General features: G+C 47.3%; 1 protein-coding gene across 1 annotated transcript in view; it reads left to right on the top strand.

The window, feature by feature from the left end:
• Positions 1-13,323, top strand: part of LOC102169730 (deleted in malignant brain tumors 1 protein) — a 62,854-nt gene extending 49,531 nt beyond the window's left edge. The window contains 7 exon segments of the mRNA XM_018041105.1: positions 53-82; positions 319-469; positions 2,093-2,301; positions 3,406-3,590; positions 9,745-10,133; positions 10,726-10,994; positions 12,766-13,323. Of these exon segments, the coding sequence (XP_017896594.1) occupies positions 53-82; positions 319-469; positions 2,093-2,301; positions 3,406-3,590; positions 9,745-10,133; positions 10,726-10,994; positions 12,766-12,932 (1,400 nt within the window). The 3' untranslated portion in view covers positions 12,933-13,323.

The following is a 21,009-nucleotide window of genomic DNA, read 5'->3' as shown; positions in this document are numbered from 1 at the left end:
CTGAGCCAAGGGTGCCAGGAAACTGATCATTATCTTTTCTGTTTGTCAACAGATCCTGTTTATGATGTCACCAACCCAGCCAGTAAGTTCTGAGCCCCATTGACCAGTCCCCCTTCCCTTCTCCTTGATGACAGTGACACTGGGGAGGGACGAGGAGAACCGTGAGGAGATGGCTTCCCTAAGTACAGCCGCCCTGTAGGGGCACTGCCCTGACCCTCAGTAGGTAGTCCAGGTGTAGGCGCCTCCTGGTGGATTTCCCCTGTGTGACTACACGGTGTACACTGCGGGTCATCGGCATTTCTCCCTTTGTCACAACAGCAAATTATTCCTGTGGAGGCTTCCTGACCCAATCTTCAGGGAACGTTTCCAGCCCATTCTACCCTAGGAACTATCCGAACAACGCCAAGTGTGTGTGGGACATTGAAGTTCAAAACAACTACCGAGTGACTGTGACCTTCAGAGATGTCCAGTAAGTGCGTGTGACGGTGTGGTTGAGCACCTTGCAGACAGTTTAGGAGGAGAGAAATGGCGCTTCAGAAGAGATATTTGCCCCACTGCCCTTTTTTTCCCTACGGGTTCCATTTTTGACCGAGCCTAGAAGCAGCTGTGGAGGGGACTCCAGGATCAGAGTCCTGGGTCAAGTGGCCGGCCTGTCACTACCTTGCTGCGTGACCTCAGGAAATCATTTAACTCTCCTGAGCCTCAAAAGAGGATAATAAAATACCCACTCCCCTCTCTTCCTAGTTCCTGGGAAAGTCACAGGAGAAATATATGAAAATACTTGGGCAAACCAATGGGAGGGATTATTGTTAGAAGTAGTAATAGCACAAAGAATCCTATTAACAACCACACTAGTTTTTCTGAACTCTTTTCTCTCGGCTCCCTCTTTCTTGGGGGAGTGGTTTCAGGCAGAAGAGGAATAATTCCTGTGGCAGAGAATAGGTTATCTGTTGCTCATCCAATGAAGGGTGGGAATCCTTGTTTTAAGCAGAGGAGACAACATCAGAACCACTGGGATATATGATTGGCTCAAGGGGCGGGGGTGACCACACAGAGACACCAATAGCATGTAGTGTCCTGGAAAGCGGTACCATCATTTTTTCTCTAACAGTCACCACTGAACAAAGTAGTTTTTTCTCTAGATTTCTGGTTGCAGTGGCTTGGGAGTTTCTGCCTTGGAAATTCGTGTGGAGTTTTGCAAAAGATATGATGCTATGTTAATCTCTTCATCATTACTATTCATTTGGGGGATTGTACTTAAAGCTCATGAAGTTCTACAGAGGAAGGTTGACCGTGACTAGTTCTGAGCCAGCATCTTAATAACAATGATCACCATTTGTGGCATTTTAGGAAGGCACTTTTCCACTGTTAGAGCCTCATGATCGCTCTCTTTAGTATACTTGCATTGGGAGATTTCACCTTTATAAATAAGAAATCTGAGCTGCAGAGAGGTTATCTGACTTGCCCAGTATTTATTTGTTCAATTCTTTGTTTCTGTCACTATGAATTCATGGATTTTAAGAAAAAAATTCTATGGGAAACTGGGGTCTTTTTGATCAAAGAAAAAGTTGAAGGTGGGATGTCATTCTTTCTTACGAACTGTGAAGGGAGTTGCCAAGAGAGCAGCTGTAGATTTCATATGCATGACCCCAAAAGGCAGGACTAAGAGCGATGTATGGAGGTCATGGGAGGATGAACCTCCACTGGATTTAAGAAAGTCTAACAAACTGGTGGTTACCAGTGGGGAGAGGGGTTGGGGGAGGGGCACTTGGGGTAGGGGATGAAAAGGTACAAATCATGCTGTAGAAAACAAACCACAAGGCTCTATGGTATCAATACAGCCCAGGGAGGAGAGCCAATATCTTTTAAATAAGTATACATGGAGTATAGCCTTTAAATATTGTAATCACTATATTTACACCCATAACTTGTGTAATATTATACACTGACTCTACTCCGGTAAAAAATGAAAGTCTATTCCTTTCGATTATTAATTTTGTTGGAGTTTCTGGCTTAGAGATGTAACACCTCTGACCGCCGGCATCAAATCCTGGCTGAAAGTGAAGCCAGACTGTGCCTTCCATCTCTGCAGGCTGGAAGGCGGCTGTAACTACGATTACATCGAAGTGTACGACGGCCCCCACCACAGTTCCCAGCTGCTCGCCCGGGTTTGTGACGGGGCAAGGGATTCCTTCACCTCATCGTCCAACTTCATTTCCATCCGCTTCATCAGCGACACCTCCGTCACCAAGAGAGGGTTCTCAGCTGAATACTTCTCCATTCCTTCCAATGGGAACACAAGTAAGTCCTCGCCCATCCGGGGTGATGCCTCTGAGTGCCTTTGGTGGCTCAGCCATCCCAGGGCTGTGGAAGGAGAAACGAGAGCCGCCCCGTCAGGTCATCAAGGCTTGGTGTGGGGCAGAAGGGGGCCAAGAGCAAGGGGTCTGGGGACTCTGGCTCCCCAGGACTGGCTGATGGGTGGTGGGTTGGCCTTTCTGTGGTCAGCAGAGACAAAGCAGAAGGGGCGAGAGGATGCTGTCATCAGTGAGATGTCAGTGCCAAGGGCAGAGGGGACCACCTGGCTTGAGACCTTGTGGCCTTCCCAGAGTGTGGGACACTGTGGCCTTGTTATGAGACCTAGCACATTTGGCTGATTCCTGAAAGTAGTCTGAGCTGCTCTCTCAGCCACGTCCAGCAGAGGCTGGCGGCCACAGTTGGATCTGTTAAATGGACTGATGTACAGATTGACCACGGGCCCGGCAAGGAGATGTGCTGGCTATCTTTGTGGTCAGGATTTTAAGCACTGACCTGCCCTTAGCTGCAGGACCTATGCTAAGTCCGCAGCTAAAGACGTTGATTTCCCAACATCCCTGAAGGTTGCCCCAAGTGTTACTGTGTGTGTGTGTGTGTGTGTGTGTGTGTGTGTGTGTGTGTGTGAGTCACTTAGCTGTGTCTGACTCTTTGCAATGCCATGGACTGTAGCTCATCAGACTCCTCTGTCCATGGAATTCTCCAGGCAAGAATACTAGAGTGGGTTGCCATTCCCTTCTCCAGGGGATCTTCCCCACTCAGCCATTGAACCTGAGTTTTCCGCATTGTGGGCAGATTCTTCACCATCTGAGCCACCAGCAAGGCCCAAGTGCTATCCTACCAAAAGGATAAATGGCAACCTGGCAGAAACATTTTGTTGTTTTGCATCTTGCCTCCATTTCTCCATCAGAGGAATCCTTGTCCCTGTGCCCTTATAGGGGTCTCAGGAGAATGAAACTGACTTGAGCCCCAGGGCACCTGGGGGTATGGTGAGCTGTGTCCACAGGAAGACCATGTGTCAGCCATCTCAGTCTTTTTCTGTGGGCTTAGCGGGAGGTGCGCTGACTGACTGCACCATCTGCCTTTGGTCTCCAGAGCTGATTTGCCTGCAAAATCACATGCAAGCCAATGTGAAGACGAGCTACCTCCAATCCCTGGGCTACTCTGCCAGGGACCTTGCCATTCCCGGCTCGGACACAAGCTACCAGTGTCAGCCCCAGATTACATCGAGCCAGGTGACGTTCATGATTCCCTACTCTGGCTGCGGCACCACCCAGCAGGTAAGCCTGGAGCCTCCCCCCACCTCCTGCCAAGCAAGCTTTCTTAGCAACGGCTGCTATGCTTTGGAAATCCTGGGGACCCAGAAAACATGACTGTAGTATAACCAGAACATAATCTGGATGAGGATATAAATGTGTTCCTTGGTGTCATGACGTGGCTGCAGCCACGTTCAAACAGAAAAAAAAGGGTCAGTGGGGAGTTTTCTCCCACAGTGTCCAGCAGAGAGGGTGCCTGGTAGGCTGCCATCAGATCAGCAAGAACAGTAGCAACTCCCAGAGGCAGTTCCAGGTTTTGAAGGTCCTAGAGCTTACATAGGTTGAGGTTGGGGTGGGTGAGAGGGACGGGTGCCTCCTTTGTGGAAAGAACGCAAGCATATCTTACTTTTAGAAATCTTACAGAAACGCATGGTGGTGCCAGCGCATTGCTGACCCCTGGGAGGACCTGTGCATGGGGTTGGGGTGAGGATGGGGGTGCTGAAGCCTAAACTTAATTGTTTTTAGTCACTAAGTCTTGTCCAGCTCTCATGAACTATAGCCCACCAGACTCCTCTGTCCATGGGATTCTCCAGGCAAGAATATTAGAATGGGTTGCCATTTCCTTCTCCGGGGGATTTTCCTCATCCAAGCATCAAACCCAGACAGATGCTTTTTACAACTGAGCCGCCAGGGAAGCCCTTAAGCTTATTAGCTTCACAATACATCCGCCTCTGCAGGTGCCACTTGTTGGTCTGTCACCTCCTAGGGTGACCAGCTGTCTTGGCTGACCTGGGGCTTGGCCAGTTTTAGCGAGGAGAAGTCCCATGTCCCGGGAAACTCCTCGATCCTGTCACCCTACAAGTGACAGACCCTGAGATTAGTCCCTGTAAAACTCCCGAAGTCCTCCAGCAACAAGATACAAGCAACAAGCCTCCCCTCATTGTCATCCCACTTGAAAAGCAGGGAAACTGGGCTTCCAGGAGTCAAGCAGGTTGCCCAAGGCTCCTTAGCCAGGTAGGTAGTGGCAGGGCTGACGTCAGACTCCGAGAATCTCAAAAATGTGGCAGTGGGTGAAAGAAGGCAGGCATGCCAGATCCCCTGCCCTGTGATTCCATTTCTGCAAAGCTTAGAAATGGAGAGTCAGTGTGTGATGGGCCAGCCTTGTGGGGGCGATGCCTGCAAAAGGCAGATGGAGCTCTGGGATTATGAGAATGTCAGGCCTCTTACTGCCAGCAGTATAGGGGGGATGATGAGAATGTCGGGGATGATGAGTATAGCCCTGCTGGCACTCTTAGAGTTGTTGCATTTAACTTCATGCAAATTTATTTCAAACTCTCCATTCTAGTTCTGAATTTTTGAGTGCCACCTAAGTAACCACTTCCAGATCTTGTCTTTCAGGGAACAGTTCAGTTCAGTTCAGTTCAGTCACTCAGTCGTGTCCGACTCTTTGCAACCCCATGAACCGCAGCACGCCAGGCCTCCCTGTCCATCACCAACTCCCAGAGTCCACCCAAACCCATGTCCATTGAGTCAGTGATGTCATCCAACCATCTCATCCTTTGTCATCCCACCATCTCATCCTTTGTCATCCCCTTCTCCTCCTGCCTTCAATCTTTCCCAGCATCAGGGTCTTTTCCAATGAGTCAGCTCTTGGCATCAGGTGGCCAAAGTATTGGAGGTTCAGCTTCAACATCAGTCCTTTCAATGAACACCTAGGACTGATCTCCTTTAGGATGGACTGGTTGGATCTCCTTGCAGTCCAAGGGACTCTCAAGAGTCTTCTTCAATACCACAGTTCAAAAGCATCAATTCTTCAGCACTCAGCTTTCTTTATAGTACAATTCTCACATCCATACATGACTACTGGAAAAACCATAGCCTTGACTAGATGGACCTTTGTTGACAAAATAATGTCTCTGCTTTTTAATATGCTGTCTAGGTTGGTCATAATTTTCCTTTCAAGGAGTAAACGTCCTTTAATTGCATGGCTGCAAGCACCATCTGCAGTGATTTTGGAGCCCCCCAAAATAAAGTCAGCCACTGTTTCCCCATCTATTTGCCGTGAAGTGATGGGACCTGATGCCATGACCTTAGTTTTCTGAATGTTGAGCTTAAGCCAACTTTTTCACTCTTCTTCTTTCACTTTCATCAAGAGGCTCTTTAGTTCTTCTTCACTTTCTGCCATAATGGTGGTGTCATCTGCCTATCTGAGGTTATTGATATTTCTCCCAGCAATCTTGATTCCTGTGCTGCATTCAGCCCAGCGTTTCTCATGATGTCAAGGAACAGACACAGAGCAAATGCTTTTATCAGGTTTATTGTTATTTAGTTGCTGGATCATGTCCGATTCTTTGGGGACCCCATGGACTGTAGCCCCCCAGGCTCCTCTGTCCATGGGATTTCCCAGGCAAGAATACTGGAGTGGGTTGCCATTTCCTACTCTAGGGGATCTTCTTGACCCAGGGATCCAACCTGCATCTCCAGCATTCACAGGTGGATTCTGTACCATGGAGCCACCTAGGAAGTTTTTTATTAGGTTTAGTCTGCAGCGAATATACAGCATGAAATGCTCAAATGTGTACAGTGTGTGTGACACACATGATCAGAGGGTTTGTCAGTCACCAAAGACATTCTGCCCATTTTTTGTGTGCCAGGCAAGGGGGCCACGAGGGTGCTGTGCCTTGTCTGTTCCAGTCACAAGGAACAGTGACAGAGACAGGGGACTCTCGACTAGCTAACTAGATGAGCCTGTGGGCGGCAGATGGGTGCCTGGGCCCGAGGGTCTGCAGTCAACACTGCGGTCACCCAGCTCCCATCGGATCTCTTTCTGGGAGGACCTGAGTGGGTCATGGAGGCATAAGTGCAGAGAAGCGTACAGATGAGTCACGCCCTGCAAACACTCTAGTCCACCTGATTTACATTTTGCAAATCAGTCATGTTGGATTCTGGTTTGTCCTGAGTTTAGTCAGTGGGAGTCAGTCCACCACAGGCAACCACCCCTCCTGGCTCCAAATGTACAGCCTGGAGCCTTTGATGTCTGGGCTATTCCATCTGTGTTCCTTCATTTCTGTTAGAAGATGCCAAAGCCACAGGGCAGCCCCGGTCTTCTAACCTGGATGGTCGTGGGCCGCATAGGTTAATTCTTATTCTTCTGCTTATTTAAATACCTGTATCCTCTACAAACCATGCCTCCAAGGCAGGCCCACATTTCCTTCATCTTTGCCACAGCCTACGCCCCTTGGTGTGGAGCCTAAGCCTTTACAATCAGATTACTAACGGCTAGTTTGTGTGCCAGACACTGAACTCTGAGTTTCAACGAGACTTTCAAAATTATTGAGACAATCTTTATTCCCATTTAATCAAGAGGAAACAGAGGCTTACAGAGGTTAAGCCACTTGCTCAAGGCCACATGGTCACGAGCTGAGATTCAAAGACAGGATAGTGTGATCTGTAGCTGAAACTTTCTGCATCTCCTCCAGGTACCCTGTTTAGGCGGTGTCGGGCAAATGTAGAGGCCAGGACAGCCTGCCCTCCCCATCCATCCCATGCCTTGCACAGTGTGGGCGTGCGTGCTTAGTCACTTCAGTAGTGTTCGGCTCTTTGTGACCCCTTGGACTGCAGCCCACCAGGCTCTTCTGTCCATGGGATTTCTCGGGTGAAAATACTGGAGTACGTTGCCATGCTGTCATCCAGGGGATCTCCCCAACCCAGGGATCGAACCCACCTCTCTTGCATCTCCTGCATTGGCAGGTGGGTTCCTTACCCCTAGTGCCACCTGGGCAGATGTCTAATAATGAATTTTAATTTAAAGTCAGAACTGCTTCTTATGATCAAGAACTAAACCCTCATGCCACGTGGCTTGGTGTGCATTCAGAATCTAGCTTGAGCATGGAAACCAGAGACAAATATGGATTCAAAAACACTTCCATGTGTATGTCCAAACTGAAGACACTTCAGTTCAGCTTTGAAGGAGTAACAGGATGAAAACATTTATGTGGTTTATTGTGCTGATCACTGGCACGCCAATATAAAGTTCCCCATTTTTTTAAAGAAAATGTAAATACAGCGTACTTCCCATAGAGGCTTCCCTGGTAGCTCAGGTGGTGAAGAATCTGCCTGGAATGTACGAGACTGGGGTTTAATCCCTGGGTCCAGAAGATCCCCTGGAGAAGGGAATGGTTACCCGCTCCAGTATTCTTGCCTGGAGAATCCCATGGACAAGAGGAGCCTGGTGAACTATAGTCCACATGGTTGCAACGAGTCAGACAAAACTGAGCGAGTAACAGTTCCCATGGAGGCCTGGAAGGCACAGAGCCCCTTCTAGGTTCTCCTCCAGACCTGAGGCCAAAGTGCAGGCTCTGGCATCCCCTGCAGCCCAGAGACTCATTCTGACAGGAAAAAAGGGAAACCAAGGTGAGAGAAGAGGCAAGGTTCCCCCAGCAGCAAAACCACTTTGAAAGTGAAAGTGACATTGCTCAGTCGTGTCTGACTCCTTGTGACCCCATGGACTGTAGCCTACTAGGCTCCTCTGTCCATGGGCTTTTCCAGGCAAGAGTACTGGAGTGGGCTGCCATTTCCTTCTCCACTAAAACCACTTTAGTTACCTGTTAAACTTTTCTCTTTTCACAAGTCTTTCTGGAAGGGACTAACTCAGAGCTGAGCTCTGCAACTTCAGATATGGAGTGAAAGCCTCTGCAACACATGCTGTTCTAAAGAATAATTATATTTAGGTTGTACAAGTGCTGGCTTCAGAAGGGAACTTGTCTAATCTCCCAAATGGCCAGGAATGTACTTTTGTTCCTCACGGTGTACACGACTGTGACTCAACGACTCACTTTTTTTGTTGTTGTTGACTCAGCCGCAGGGCATGTGGGACCACAGTTCCCTGACTAGGCATTGAACCTTCGCCCCCTGCATTGGAAGCACTGTCTTAACCACTGGACCACCAGGGAAGTCCCCCTTCCATTTTTTTTTTTAAGAGTAAGGTTGTCTTACATTTTACAAGGGCTTCTATCTAGGCCACTATTTTTGTGTCCATTCCTGCAAAGGCGCCCACAGCTGGTGGGAACTCGTACCAGGCAAGGTTCTGACCATCACAGCATTTGGGAGGGAGTCCTCCCCCCTCCCCTGTCTCCACCTGGGAATGCTGCTCTTGTGCTCAGCTCACCTGCGGCCAGATGATCGTGACCGTGGGGCTTCCAGGGGCACTTGTTCACTTGTGACCTTTTGGCCATTTGGGCTTGCTACTGCCAGCTCCATCCTTCTTTCATCACAGTACTTTTGCTGGGCTTCTATGCCCCAGGTCTTTCCTCCATTCCATGAATTTTTATTGATGCTAGTAATGCTATCATCAACACTACCAAGCTCTGGGAAAAGAGAGATGCTTAGACATCACCCTTTCCTTGAGTTGCTCACAGAGCATCAGGTTGCGAGACTTTTTCCCCTGGAGATGTTGTTCTTACAAGACGTAAGCCCATCAAGCAGCATGAGAGACCTACTGCTGCTTCCTGAAAGGTGCAGTAGGAAATGGTGGTGTGGTTTGGGGAGCAGAGAGGCAAAGCATGACCGAAATGCTCCTGTGTGGCCATGGCGCCCACCCCATGCTCCATAAGAGCCTCTGGGGAGGTTCCTGCCCAGAGGTCAGCTGCCATGGCTATAAGTCTGGATCTCTGTTGCTTTGGGCTCCAGCAGCTTCAGACACCAAGCTGCACTAGCTACACGCATCCCCACAGCACAGTGAAATAGAATCCCGCCAGCCACCCCTCCCTCACAACTGCCTCCCTTTATTTCTCCCAGCAAGAGTGAGACTGAAACAGAACAGCCCAAAGGGCCCCGAGCCAGGCAGATCAAACTCAACTTAGTCATACAGCCAGGGTAGGGGTCATCCAGACACACCCATCCTTCCTTGAGCAGCAGCTCCCGGGAGGACCACCAACCTCGTGGTCTGTATCATGAGGCAAAGGAAAGGGGCAGTGTGAAAGGAGGGAACCTTGCTGGGAAGTGTGTCTACCCCAGGTGACAGTAGCCATAGTGACAGATACCTCCTATCTCTCTGAGGCTTTGGGAGCATTTTGCAGTCTTGCAGCATCACTTCAATCTCCTCCTAACCCAAACCAGCAATGAGATGCCCTCAGTGGATGACATTTGCCTGAGTCTGCTCTCCTTCCTGCCCCTCCAGGTGGATAATGACACCATTACCTACTCCAACTTCCTCAAAGCGACTGCTTCAAGCGGCATCATTAACAGGAAGAGGGACCTCCAAATTCACGTCAGCTGCAAGATGCTCCAGAACACCTGGGTTAACACGATCTATGTTACTAATGACACCATCGAGGTTGAGAACATACAATATGGCAATTTTGACGTGAACATGTCCTTTTATACATCCTCTTCGTTCCTGTATCCGGTGACCAGCAGCCCATACTATGTGGACCTAAACCAGAATTTGTACCTTCAGGCTGAAATCCTCCGTTCTAGAGCCTCCCTAGCCTTATTTGTGGACACCTGTGTGGCATCACCGAATCCCAATGACTTTACATCTTTGACCTACGATCTCATCCGGAGCGGGTAAGTAGCATCTTCTGGGAGTGGACTTCGGCCTTTACCTGATAAACGCATGCCCAGCTAGCCCAGAGTGCAAGGAAGGCAGACTGGGCTCCAGCAGCTCAGGCTTCAGCAGCCAGGCTATCATTTCTGGGTATCTGAAAAACTCAGGGAGTTGTCAGTTGCCATCCAGCAGGTTAGCTGTAAAGTAAAATTAGACCAAGTGACTAAACTCCAGGCGAGCCTTAAGGTTCCAAAGATATGCATATAGCAGGAGCAACACTGATTTTGAAGCAGACTGCGGTTGAGAAACCAGCTCAGCGCCATGCTAGCTGCATCACCCTGGATGAAAAATCACACCTCTCTGAGCCAGTTTCTTCAGCCATCAGATGAGCGTAGTGAAGCCCTTATCCCAGTCTGTTGGGAAGGTTAAACAGGGGTAGATGGGGCAGTGGACAAAGAGCCTGCCCAGCAGGTGGCCCACAGGAGGGTTGTGAAAGGCAGCAGGTGGCCTGGTGACCGCCATCCTCCCCGGAGGATGTGCCGCGCATGGTTGGGTGGCGTGAGGAGCGCAGCGCCTTGCTGAGAGCTCACGGCAACTCCTCTGCTCCTCCAGGTGTGTGAAGGATGAGACCTACCGACCCTACCACCAGCCCTCGTCCAACATCGTCCGCTTCAAGTTCAGTTCCTTCCACTTCCTGAACCGCTTCCCCTCCGTGTACCTGAAGTGCAAGATGGTCGTGTGCAGGGCGTATGACCCCTTCTCCCGCTGCAACAGAGGCTGCATTGTGAGGGGTAAGAGGGACGTGAGCTCCTACCAGGAGAAGGTGGACGTCGTCCTGGGACCCATCCAGCTGCAGGCCTCGCCCCAGAAGAGGAAGCTGGGTAGGTGGCCCCCCTCCCACCCCGCCATCTGCCTGGGCCCTGGACCGTGAACCACAGGGACTTAGGCTGCTTCCGTGGGTGTCCTATTTCCCCTTGAATAGGGCACCTGTGCTATATGACACGGAGTCGATACAGAGTTGAACTAGACCTGGTTCCCATGTTCTTCCAAGGGCTTCTGGTCTGTGGGGGGATGCTTGTGAGGGGTTTGGTCAAGATAGTTCTAACCTGGGACACAGCACACCTGACACCTTTATCCTGCGGGTTCTGAATACAAATCTCACACTCATCCATGAAACAAAAACGTTAATACTCTTAGGACTGCAGAGAGGGTTACATAAAACACCATTAGTTACACTACTTTGGCCTCTGCCTGGTACAAGTCATTGGCTGCAAAGAGCAGTGACTTTGTTCCTATCATATTGTCATCAATGTTAACATTAATGATCACGTTATTACCTATGATGAGGACAAACCTTCCCCTCAGGGTCGTGAACACAGGGTCTGTGCAGGGCCGTGTAGATGCAGGCAGGACTGGTTTATTCTGACAGCTCCCAGCGGTTGACCCTGGAAAAGCCATTTCATTTTCTGCACCTGGAATGGGGAGCAGAGTTCCCCTGCTGTGCTGTTCTGTTGTGGGTGTGGATGAGGTTATGTCTGCAGAGGGATTCCCATCATTTCTGGTCCAGGCTGGGCCAGGTCAACAAATGTGGTGGCGTTAGTGATGGGGCAGCAGTAGCTGCCACAACTCCCCCTGAAGGCACAGGCTCCTCCTCACAGAGGTTCTTTGACAGTTCCCTCCCTCCCAGGGCCCAGACCCAGGCCCTGCCCTAGTCTGGCTGCTTCCAGGCTCTTCCCTCACATTTTCAGCATTCCGGGCATCTTTGTTGTTCAGTCGCTCAGTCGGGCACTGTCCTTCACTATCTCCCAGAGCTTGCTCAAACTCATGTCCGCTGGGTCGGTGAGGCCATCTGACCATCTCGTCTTCTCTCCTCCTGCATCCAATCTTTCCCAGCATCAGGGTCTTTTCCAATGAGTTGACTCTTTGTATCAGGTGGCCAAAGTATCGGAGCTTCAGTTTCAGCATCAGTCCTTCCAGTGAATACTCAGGGTTGATTTCCTTTAGGGTGGACTGGTGTGATCTTTGGAAGATCATCTCTGGAAGATCTATTGTGTGCCAGGAGATAGAGCTAAATAAATCAAAACCCCTGCAGCTCCAGCAGGAGGAGACACAGCTCCATCATATGTCACCCGCCTTGAGGGGTGGAGCTACAGAGAGAAGGAAGGTGGGGCAGGGACCAGGCAAAGGGTGCCAATGGGGACCAATCTTATCTCTCCCCTCTCTCTATTCCCACTGGCAGGGCAGTAACTTAAGTCCTGTGTCTCTCTTGCTGGGACTTTGTAGCCATTCCCAGATGGGGTCAAATGCCCCAACTCCCTCCCTTCACATCCATTAGGAGCCTTCAGCCAGAAAGACTATCTCAAAGCCCATCTCTGCCCTTCTGCTTAGAATCCTTCATTGCTCCTGAGAGCTGACAAGACACTGTGAAATCTCCCAGGGCTGATACTCAGCTGCCTTGAGGTGGGGGCAATCTGGCCTCACTTTCCTGAAAAGCACACCTCTCTCCCTTTATTTTTCTTCCCTCCCACCAAACAGTTCTGATTGCCATCACCGTGCCCTGGGACACCCCCCCCCCCCACCTAGCCCTTACTTGTATCCCCTTCTCCTTCCCTGCTGGGCTCATCCTGACCCCGAGTCTCCTTTCCTTCCCAGACCGGCAGGTGGTGGACACGGAGGAGGAGACCAGCACCCATGGGAGCTACCACAGTGCCACCATTTTTGCCGGGGTCCTCGTGGTCATGGTCGTGGCCGTGGCAGCCTTCGCACTGGGGCGGAGAGTGCGGGCAGCCCGTGCCCAGCCTCCAAGCACTAAGATGTGAAGCAGGAGGACATGGTGCTCAGACCCAAGTCCCTGTGCTCTGGAGCGCGTGAGGAGGGAAGAAACCAGTGTTCAGAGCTTGGTACCCAGAGCACATAACTGTGTTAAACTCTGGCCCGGTGCATGGTGGGGGTGGACGAAGGAGGGGGCTGAGAAAGATGAGAGCAGCTTTCCTCCAAAACACAGGCTCGGCGCAGGGACAAAATGTCAGGCAAGCAGGCTGGGGACCTAAAAATCCCGCCTGCAGCTGGGAGCTTACACACTAGGAGCACTCGTTGTGGATAGAATTTCTTTTCTGACCTTTTAGGAACCAAATTCTTTGCCCTGTGGTGTATATATCTTAGCCTTTCCTTGTTATAGGGCAAGCTGAATAAAGAACTTTTTTCAAAGCAGCTGCCAGATTGGTCACTTGTTTCCGGGGCTGCACCCAGAATGGACCTCTTCGTGTTTGGTGGATGGCTAGAGGGGCTCCCGCAGGAATGGAAATGGCCATGGGGCCCTGCTCTGTAGTGACGCTAAGACTGAGGAGACTGTGGAGTGAGCAGTGGACAGACGGGACCAACACAGCTTCCCAGCCTTTTCCACTCACAGCCCTTGGGGGTCTTCATAGGCAAGTTGATCGTGGGTGGGCAGACTGCCACCCACCCCCACATCTGCCTGCCTCCCCTCCCAGGACACATTACAGCCTCTGTAGAAGAGCCTTGGGGACATTTCCTTCTTGCTACGAGTCCCTGATGGAGCAGGTAGTTTCAGGAGGCCGAGGCTGGCCTGAGGGTCAAGCTGGGACTGTGGGTTGAGAGGGTAAAATGTCAGGAGCTTACAAGGGGTCACAGGAGAGAAACCAGCAGTGACCCTGGACACATCTCCTTCCTCCCATATGGTCTCCTGGAAGGTGTGAGGAGGAGAGTGGATTTGGTGGAGAGTCAGGGAATATAGGAAGTGGGAACCTTTGAAGTCTTTGTGAAGGCATCTCCCACCAGGCTGACAGGGGCCAGGCTGATGCTGCGGCAGAGGGTTGGCCATGTGGCCAATAAAACCTCTGTCCTCTGTCCTTTGGCCAGTGGATCCTCATTTAAATCACCCTTGTTTGGGAGAAGGCCACTCACCCCTGCTTTCCTGGGACCTTCTTGGTTTAGCACAGCTCTCCTGTGTCCTGAGAACACTCTCTGTCCCCAACAAACTGGGAGGGTTAGTCAACCTAGACTTCTGGTGGCAGGGCTACAGGGGAGCTGGTGTCTAGCTTCCCATGACAACCACCAAAAGCAGATAGGAAGGAGATGGAGGCAGGAGACCAGGTCACAGTGCAGGGTCTAAGGTGGCTGCTACCTACCTTGGTCCCAGCACAGAGTTTGGGAGACCACCCGTGGCTCAGGTCATTGGTCATTTTTGTGATTTTGGTCTCTAGGAGCCAAGAACAGATGGGTGAGAAAACTTGAGGTTTTGCTCTGGACAAGATCAAGACCCTGAGTTACAAAAGCATGTGGGCCTTTGCGGTGTGTGTGTGTGTGTGTGTCTCTGTGTGTGCCTGTGTGTGTATGTGTGTGAGTGTGGATCTGGAGTAGTCTGGACACTGTCTTCCAGCACCATTTGAGGATGTTGAGTCATCACTCATGTTCAGTCTCCACCTGCAGAAGAAATGGAAAAAAAAGTCTCTAATTGAGAAGGGTCCCTGGTGGCTGGAGTCTCAGGACCCAGTTCTAACAGGAAGCCCATTTCAGGAGGAAATTCCTGGAAGGGAGGCTAGTCTTGCTCTGACTTCCCTGGAGGGAAGAAGGCATTTGGGAGTTGTCTGCCTTTTCAGAAGGACCAGCTGGCATTTACTAACAGGCTGTGTCCATAAAGCCCATGGCGCTGAGCTCACCCTGGGCTGAGCTTTGCAGGGATGGAGAGCAGTCAGATAAGGCCCAGGGCTCATCCCTGGACTTGTTCTCAGCTTGTAACTGTGTCAGTAATGTGTCTGACTCTGTTCTCTAACACGGGAAAGCAGATGGACACCATTCCTGGAGATAAGGCTGTTGAACTGGAGTCCAGTTTAGCTTGAAGGGGAGGCAAAAGTTTACCTTTACCCTATTAGGATTTTATGTGTCAGGGCCTGTGACTTCAGCTGACAGCAGACAACTCAACAGGAGAAAAGCAGACAAGCTTATTTAGTGCAAGTTGAACATAATATGAGGGGAGACTTCTTAAGAAATGAAAAATCCCCAAATTGGGAAATTCACTTGCTTTTATATGTGTTTCAACAAAGAGAAGCAACTGTGGAAAAGTAACTACATCATGTGGGGAGGATAAAATAGGATGATTTTATCAAGATCTCTGTGTGCAAAATTCTCTGGACTCAACTTTATGTCCTGATGATAAGAATGTTATTTCCTTCTGGCATAAAGGGGATGCATTTCAATGGCAACTTATTTCCTGCTTAGAAGGAAAACAAAGAAGGTCAGAGTATGCATGTATGTTTGTGATTGTTTTTCTGGATTTGCTTTTTTTCCAAGTGTCTTTAAATCAAAATAGTCAATATGCCATATCAACATATTTTACAGTGGGAAGTTTTGAATTCCTTCAGGGGTAAACATAAAAACATGTTCAAGACTTTAAATAGGCTCAGCTGTTTTAAAACTAAGTCATTTCACACTTTAGAGTCACTCTGGAGCTTCTTTGGCTGACCTGGTCCAGGCCAGTGGTTTGCTGTCTTCACTGCTCCCAACTTCAGCTCTTACAAAGGCGGCTTTCCAGTCACTTTGAGAAACATTCCTTGGCCTTTGGGTAAAAACCTCCCTGCAATTCAATGCATGACAATATGGATAACATAGGGGGGAAAAATAAAAAGCTCAAGTGGCTTCAAATAGAAGAGCAACGTTTCTAAGACCTGGAAACATTGATGAAATACTAATGGCTGGTGGAGTGAAGCTCAGGGGTTACATGGGAGCTGGGACCCCCTGTCTCTCTCACAGGCAGGACCTACTGGAAGGACCAGGAGTGGGCCAACCTCATGGGGACTGATGAGCATCAACCCAACCAATGACCATCAGCCAAGAGAGGCTGATGAAAATCTGCTGGGTCTGGGGCCCCACTGTGGGAGGCACAAGACAGACCCAGCTGGTACTCTTGGATCTCTGATCGGATCTCCTACTAGAGCTGCCCTTTCCCAGTCTCTCTGCAGGAGGTTCAGTTGATTCTGGGCTCATGGCCCAGGAAAGAGTCACATGGAGGTCACTGCAAAACTGCTAAGACAGGAGAGGAGAGTGTGGGGATGGAGGATGGGGACAGGGCAGAGGAAGAAAGACACGGAGGTTCACAAAAACATCCCACTCCAAATGGACCTGTGAAACCAAACGACAACACATAAAGTAGACAAAATGCTGAACATGTTGGCCAATGAAGTCAACAAGTGGAACAGATATTCACTCTGGATTAGCTTGTTTGCGTGAATGTTTTAACAAGGTGGATTTTATATAACATAGGATGAACCATTTTAAAGTGTACTTCAGTGGAATTTGGTATAATCACCATGTTGCTGCTGCTGCTAAGTCGCTTCAGTCAAGTCCGACTCTGTGTGACCCCATAGACGGCAGCCCACCAGGCTCCTCTGTCCATGGGATTTTCCAGACAAGAGTACTGGAGTGGGTTTGCCATTGCCTTCTCTGAATCACTAGGTTGGGCAACCACCATCTTTGTCAACTTGCAATGCATTTTCAGCAGCCCTAAATGAAGCCACGTGCCCATAAATGGTCATCCCTCTCCCCCTCCATCCAATTGGAAGATTAACACTACCTCGCAACCATGAATCTTTTATGTCTTTATGGATTTACCTAGCATTCTAGATTAATTTTTTTAAGATTAATTTTTAAGAACACTCCTGCAAAGACTGTAATTGGAATCTTAAAGGTGACCAATGGTATCATTGAAAGCATAACTTCTGATATTTCTAAAAAAATTATTTTGAAATAACTTAAAACTTATACAGGCTCAAATTCTCAACAAAATCTTAGTATACTGAATCCAGCAATGTATAAAAAGAATTATGCTCACAGTCATGTGGGATCTATTATGAGTACACAAGTCTGGTTCAACATTCAAAAATGAATTATTGTAATCTAGGACATCAAAAAGGCAAAAAAGAAAAATCACATGATCAGAACAATATATGCATGAAAACACTTGAAAGAATTCTGCTCATTCATCAGAAGTATTCAGAGTGAAATAGGAACAGAGGGAAACTTCCTCAGCTTGTTAAAGAATATGTATAAAAACCCCATAGCTGACATCATACTTACTGAGAGACAACGCTTTCTCGCAGATATCTGGGTCAGGGCACATATATCCTCTCTTACTACTCATTTTCAGTATCATACTAATTACCGAAAACTTTTGCTTCTAGTATGCAATAGGCAAAGAAAGTAAGTAAAAAACATTCAGATTGGTAAGGAAGATATAAACTTTGTTCACAGATAACATGATCATTTCTTAGATAATATGAAAGAATTGTTTAAAAAAAAACTACTGGAAGTAATACATGATCATAGTAAGGCTGCAGAATGAAAAAGTTAATACACAAAAGTCAATTGCTTGCCTATATATTAGCAATGAACAAGCAAAAATTTGAAATAAAACCTATATAATTTACTTTAGAACCCCAAAATGAAATGCTTAGGGTTTAATCAAACAAAATTTTTTCATGATTTATATGAGAAAAACTACAAAACTCCATTGAAAGAAATCAAAGGCCAGCTAAGTGAATGGAGAAGCAATCCATGTTCACAGCCAGGAAGACTCAGTACTGTCAAGATCCCAAATTGAGCTACGAATTCAATGCAACTCCTTTTGATATCCCAGCATGTTATTTTGTGGGTATTGACAAGCTGATTGAAAGCTTTTTTTGTGGAGGGAGATGATTCAAATAGATGAGAAATTATTGAAGGAGAAGAACAAAACTGGGAGACTGACACTATCTGACTTCAAAATTTACTACAATGCTACAGTTACCAAGAGAGTATGATCAGCTCACACAGCTTAATTAAAACAAAACAAAACAAAAAATCACTCAAAAAAATGCGGAAGTCCTAAATAGACAGTTCTCCAAAGAAGACACACAGAGGGCCAATAGACACATGAGAAGAATCAATACCACTAATTATTAGAGAAATACAAGTCAAAACCACAATGAATTATCACCTCATACTGATCAAAATTGCCATGATTAAGGTATCTACAAATAGCAAATGTTGGAGCTTGTGGAGAAAAGGGAACACTCCTACACTGTTGGTGGGAATGTAAATTGGTGATGCCAATATGGAGAACAGTACAAATGTTCCTTAAAAACTAAAAATAGAGTTAACATATGATCCAGAAATCCCACTCCTAGGCATATATCCAGAGAAAGCTCTAATTTAAAAAGATATATGTACTTCCCCTGGTAGTACAGTGGTTAAGAATCTGCCTTCCAATGCAGGGGCCACGAGTTTGATCCCTGGTCTGGGAAGATCCCACATGCCACCACGGAGCAGCTAAGCCTGTGCGCCACAGCTACTGAAGCCTGTGCCCCACAAGAGAAGCCACTGCAACAAGAAGCCTGTTCACCGCAACGAAGAGTAGCCTCAATGTCCACAACTAAAGAAAGCCCGCAGCAATGAAGACTCAGTGCAGTCAAAAATGAATACAGAAAAATAATTTTAAAAGATACATGCACTCTAATTAAAAAATATACATCATTGCAGTACTGTTTACAAAAGACATGACATGGAAGCAATTTAAAAGCCCATTGACAGGTGAAAGAATAAAGAAGATGTGGTGTGTATATACATATGTAGAGAGATATATGCATACCATGGAATACTACTCAGCCATAAAAGAATGAAATAATGTCATTTTCAGCAACACAGATGGACCTAGAGGTTGTCGTATGAAGTGAAGTAAGTCAGAGAGAGAGACAAATGTCATATGATACCAGTTACATGTGGTATCTAATCATATATCTTGATTCTTACACACAAGAGTTGAAAACATGTTCACACGAAAGTCTGTGCTCAGATATTATGCAGCTTTATTAACAATTGTCATAACTCAGGAGTAACCAAGATGTCCTTTGGAAGGTGAATGGGTCAGTAAAGTGGACTACGTCCAGAAATGGAACATTTTGTAGCACTAAAGAGAAATGAGCTATCAAACCACAAAAAGACACGTGGAAGAAACTGAAAGGCTTATTGATAAGTGAAAGACGCCAATCTGATAAAGCTATGCACTGTGCCATTATAGCTACTTGACATTCTAGAAAAGGAAAAGCTATGAAGACAATAAAAAGGTCAATGGTTTGTAGGGCTTAAGGGAGAATGATGACAATGTGGAGCACAGAGGATTTTGAAAACTGATAATTCTCTGTGTGCTATTATAACAATGGATCCATGCCATTATATGTTGTCCAAACCCATGGATGTTCAACACCAAGAGTGAACCCTCATGTAAACTATGAACCTCAGATGAGTATGACGCTTCAACTCTGTTTCATTATTTATGACAAATGCTGCACTCTGATGAGTTTTGATGACAGTAGAGGAGGCTGTGCATGTGTGGAGCATGGGTTATGTGGGGAACCTCTGTTCCTGCCTCACAACTGTGCTCTGAATCTAAAACTGCTTAAAGAAATAGCCTCATGATGGGACTTCCCTGGTGGTCCAGTGGTTAGGACCCTACCCTTCCACTGTGGGGGCCCATGTGTGATCCCTGGTCAGGAAACAAAGATCTCACAAGTGGTACGGCATGGTCAAAAAATGGTTTTATGGAAACAAGCATAATGAGACAGATTTTAAAATAAGTATTTTACCCATTCATCCATTCATTACTTCTTTGATTCAATAAATATCTTTGTCAAAAAAAGAACTAGCAATTCAAACTTTTCTGCTTCAAAAAACCATGCTTCCTGAGAGTTTTTTCTAATAGTACAAAGTGAGTTTTATTTAGCACCTAACATATGAGATAATTTCACATAAATTACAAGAAAGACTTGACAGAGAAATGAAGGGTACTTGGTGCATATTTTGTCACAGGATGTAATGGATTACAATTTCCTGAGAGTTTTTAAAAAAAGAAATATAACTCTCAACAAAGTGTATATAGAGGGAACACAACTCAACATAATAAAAGCCATATATGACAAGTCCACAGCTCATATCATAGTCAGTGGTAAAAAGTTGAAAACGTTTCCATCCAAGATGAGGAACAAGTCAAGGATGCTCACTCTCGCCACTTTTATTCAACATGGTATTGGAATTCCTAGTTACAGCAAGCAGAAAAGAAAAAAATAAAAGGAATCCAAACTGGAAAGGCAGAAGCTAAATGTCACTGCTTACAGATGTCATCACAGAATATGTGTGTTCAGTCACTCAGTCGTGCCCGACTCTGCAACCCCATGGACTGCAACTCACCAGGCTCCTCTGTCCATAGAACTTTCCAGGCAGGACTAGTGGATCAAGTTGCCATTTCCTACTCCAAGAGACCTTCCTGACCCAGGGATTGAACCCACTTCTCCTGCACTGGCAGGAATTTTGTCAAATGTGTTGCACTGAACTTTGACTGTATGGATCCCAACAAACTGTGGAAAATTCTTTAAGAGATGGGAATACCACACCACTTTACCTGCCTCCTGAGAAATCTGTATGCACGTCAAGAAGCAACAGTTAGAACCAGACATGGAACAACAGGCTGGTTCCAAATTGAGAAAGGAGTACATCACGGCTGTATACTGTCACCTTGCTTATTTAACTTATATGCAGAGTACATCATGCAAAACGCCAGACTGGATGAAACACAAGCTGGAATCAAGATTGCCGGGAGAAATATCAATAACCTCAGATATGCAGATCACAGGCAGAAAGTGAAGAGGAAATGAAGGGTCTCTTGATGAAAGTGAGAGAGTGAAAAAGTTGGCTTAAAGCTCAACATTCAAAAAATTAAGATCATGGCATCCAGTCTCATCACTTCATGGCAAATAGATGGGGAAACAATGGGAACATTCATAGACTTTGTTTTCTTGGGCTCCAAAATCACTGCAATGGTGACTACAGCCATGAAATTAAAAAATGCTT

The sequence above is a fragment of the Capra hircus genome, chromosome 26 (genome assembly GCF_001704415.2).
Source record: "Capra hircus breed San Clemente chromosome 26, ASM170441v1, whole genome shotgun sequence".
In the NCBI taxonomy this organism is placed as follows: domain Eukaryota; kingdom Metazoa; phylum Chordata; class Mammalia; order Artiodactyla; family Bovidae; genus Capra; species Capra hircus.
Note: the sequence above shows the minus strand (reverse complement) of the source record. Positions and strands in the feature narration are given on the sequence as shown.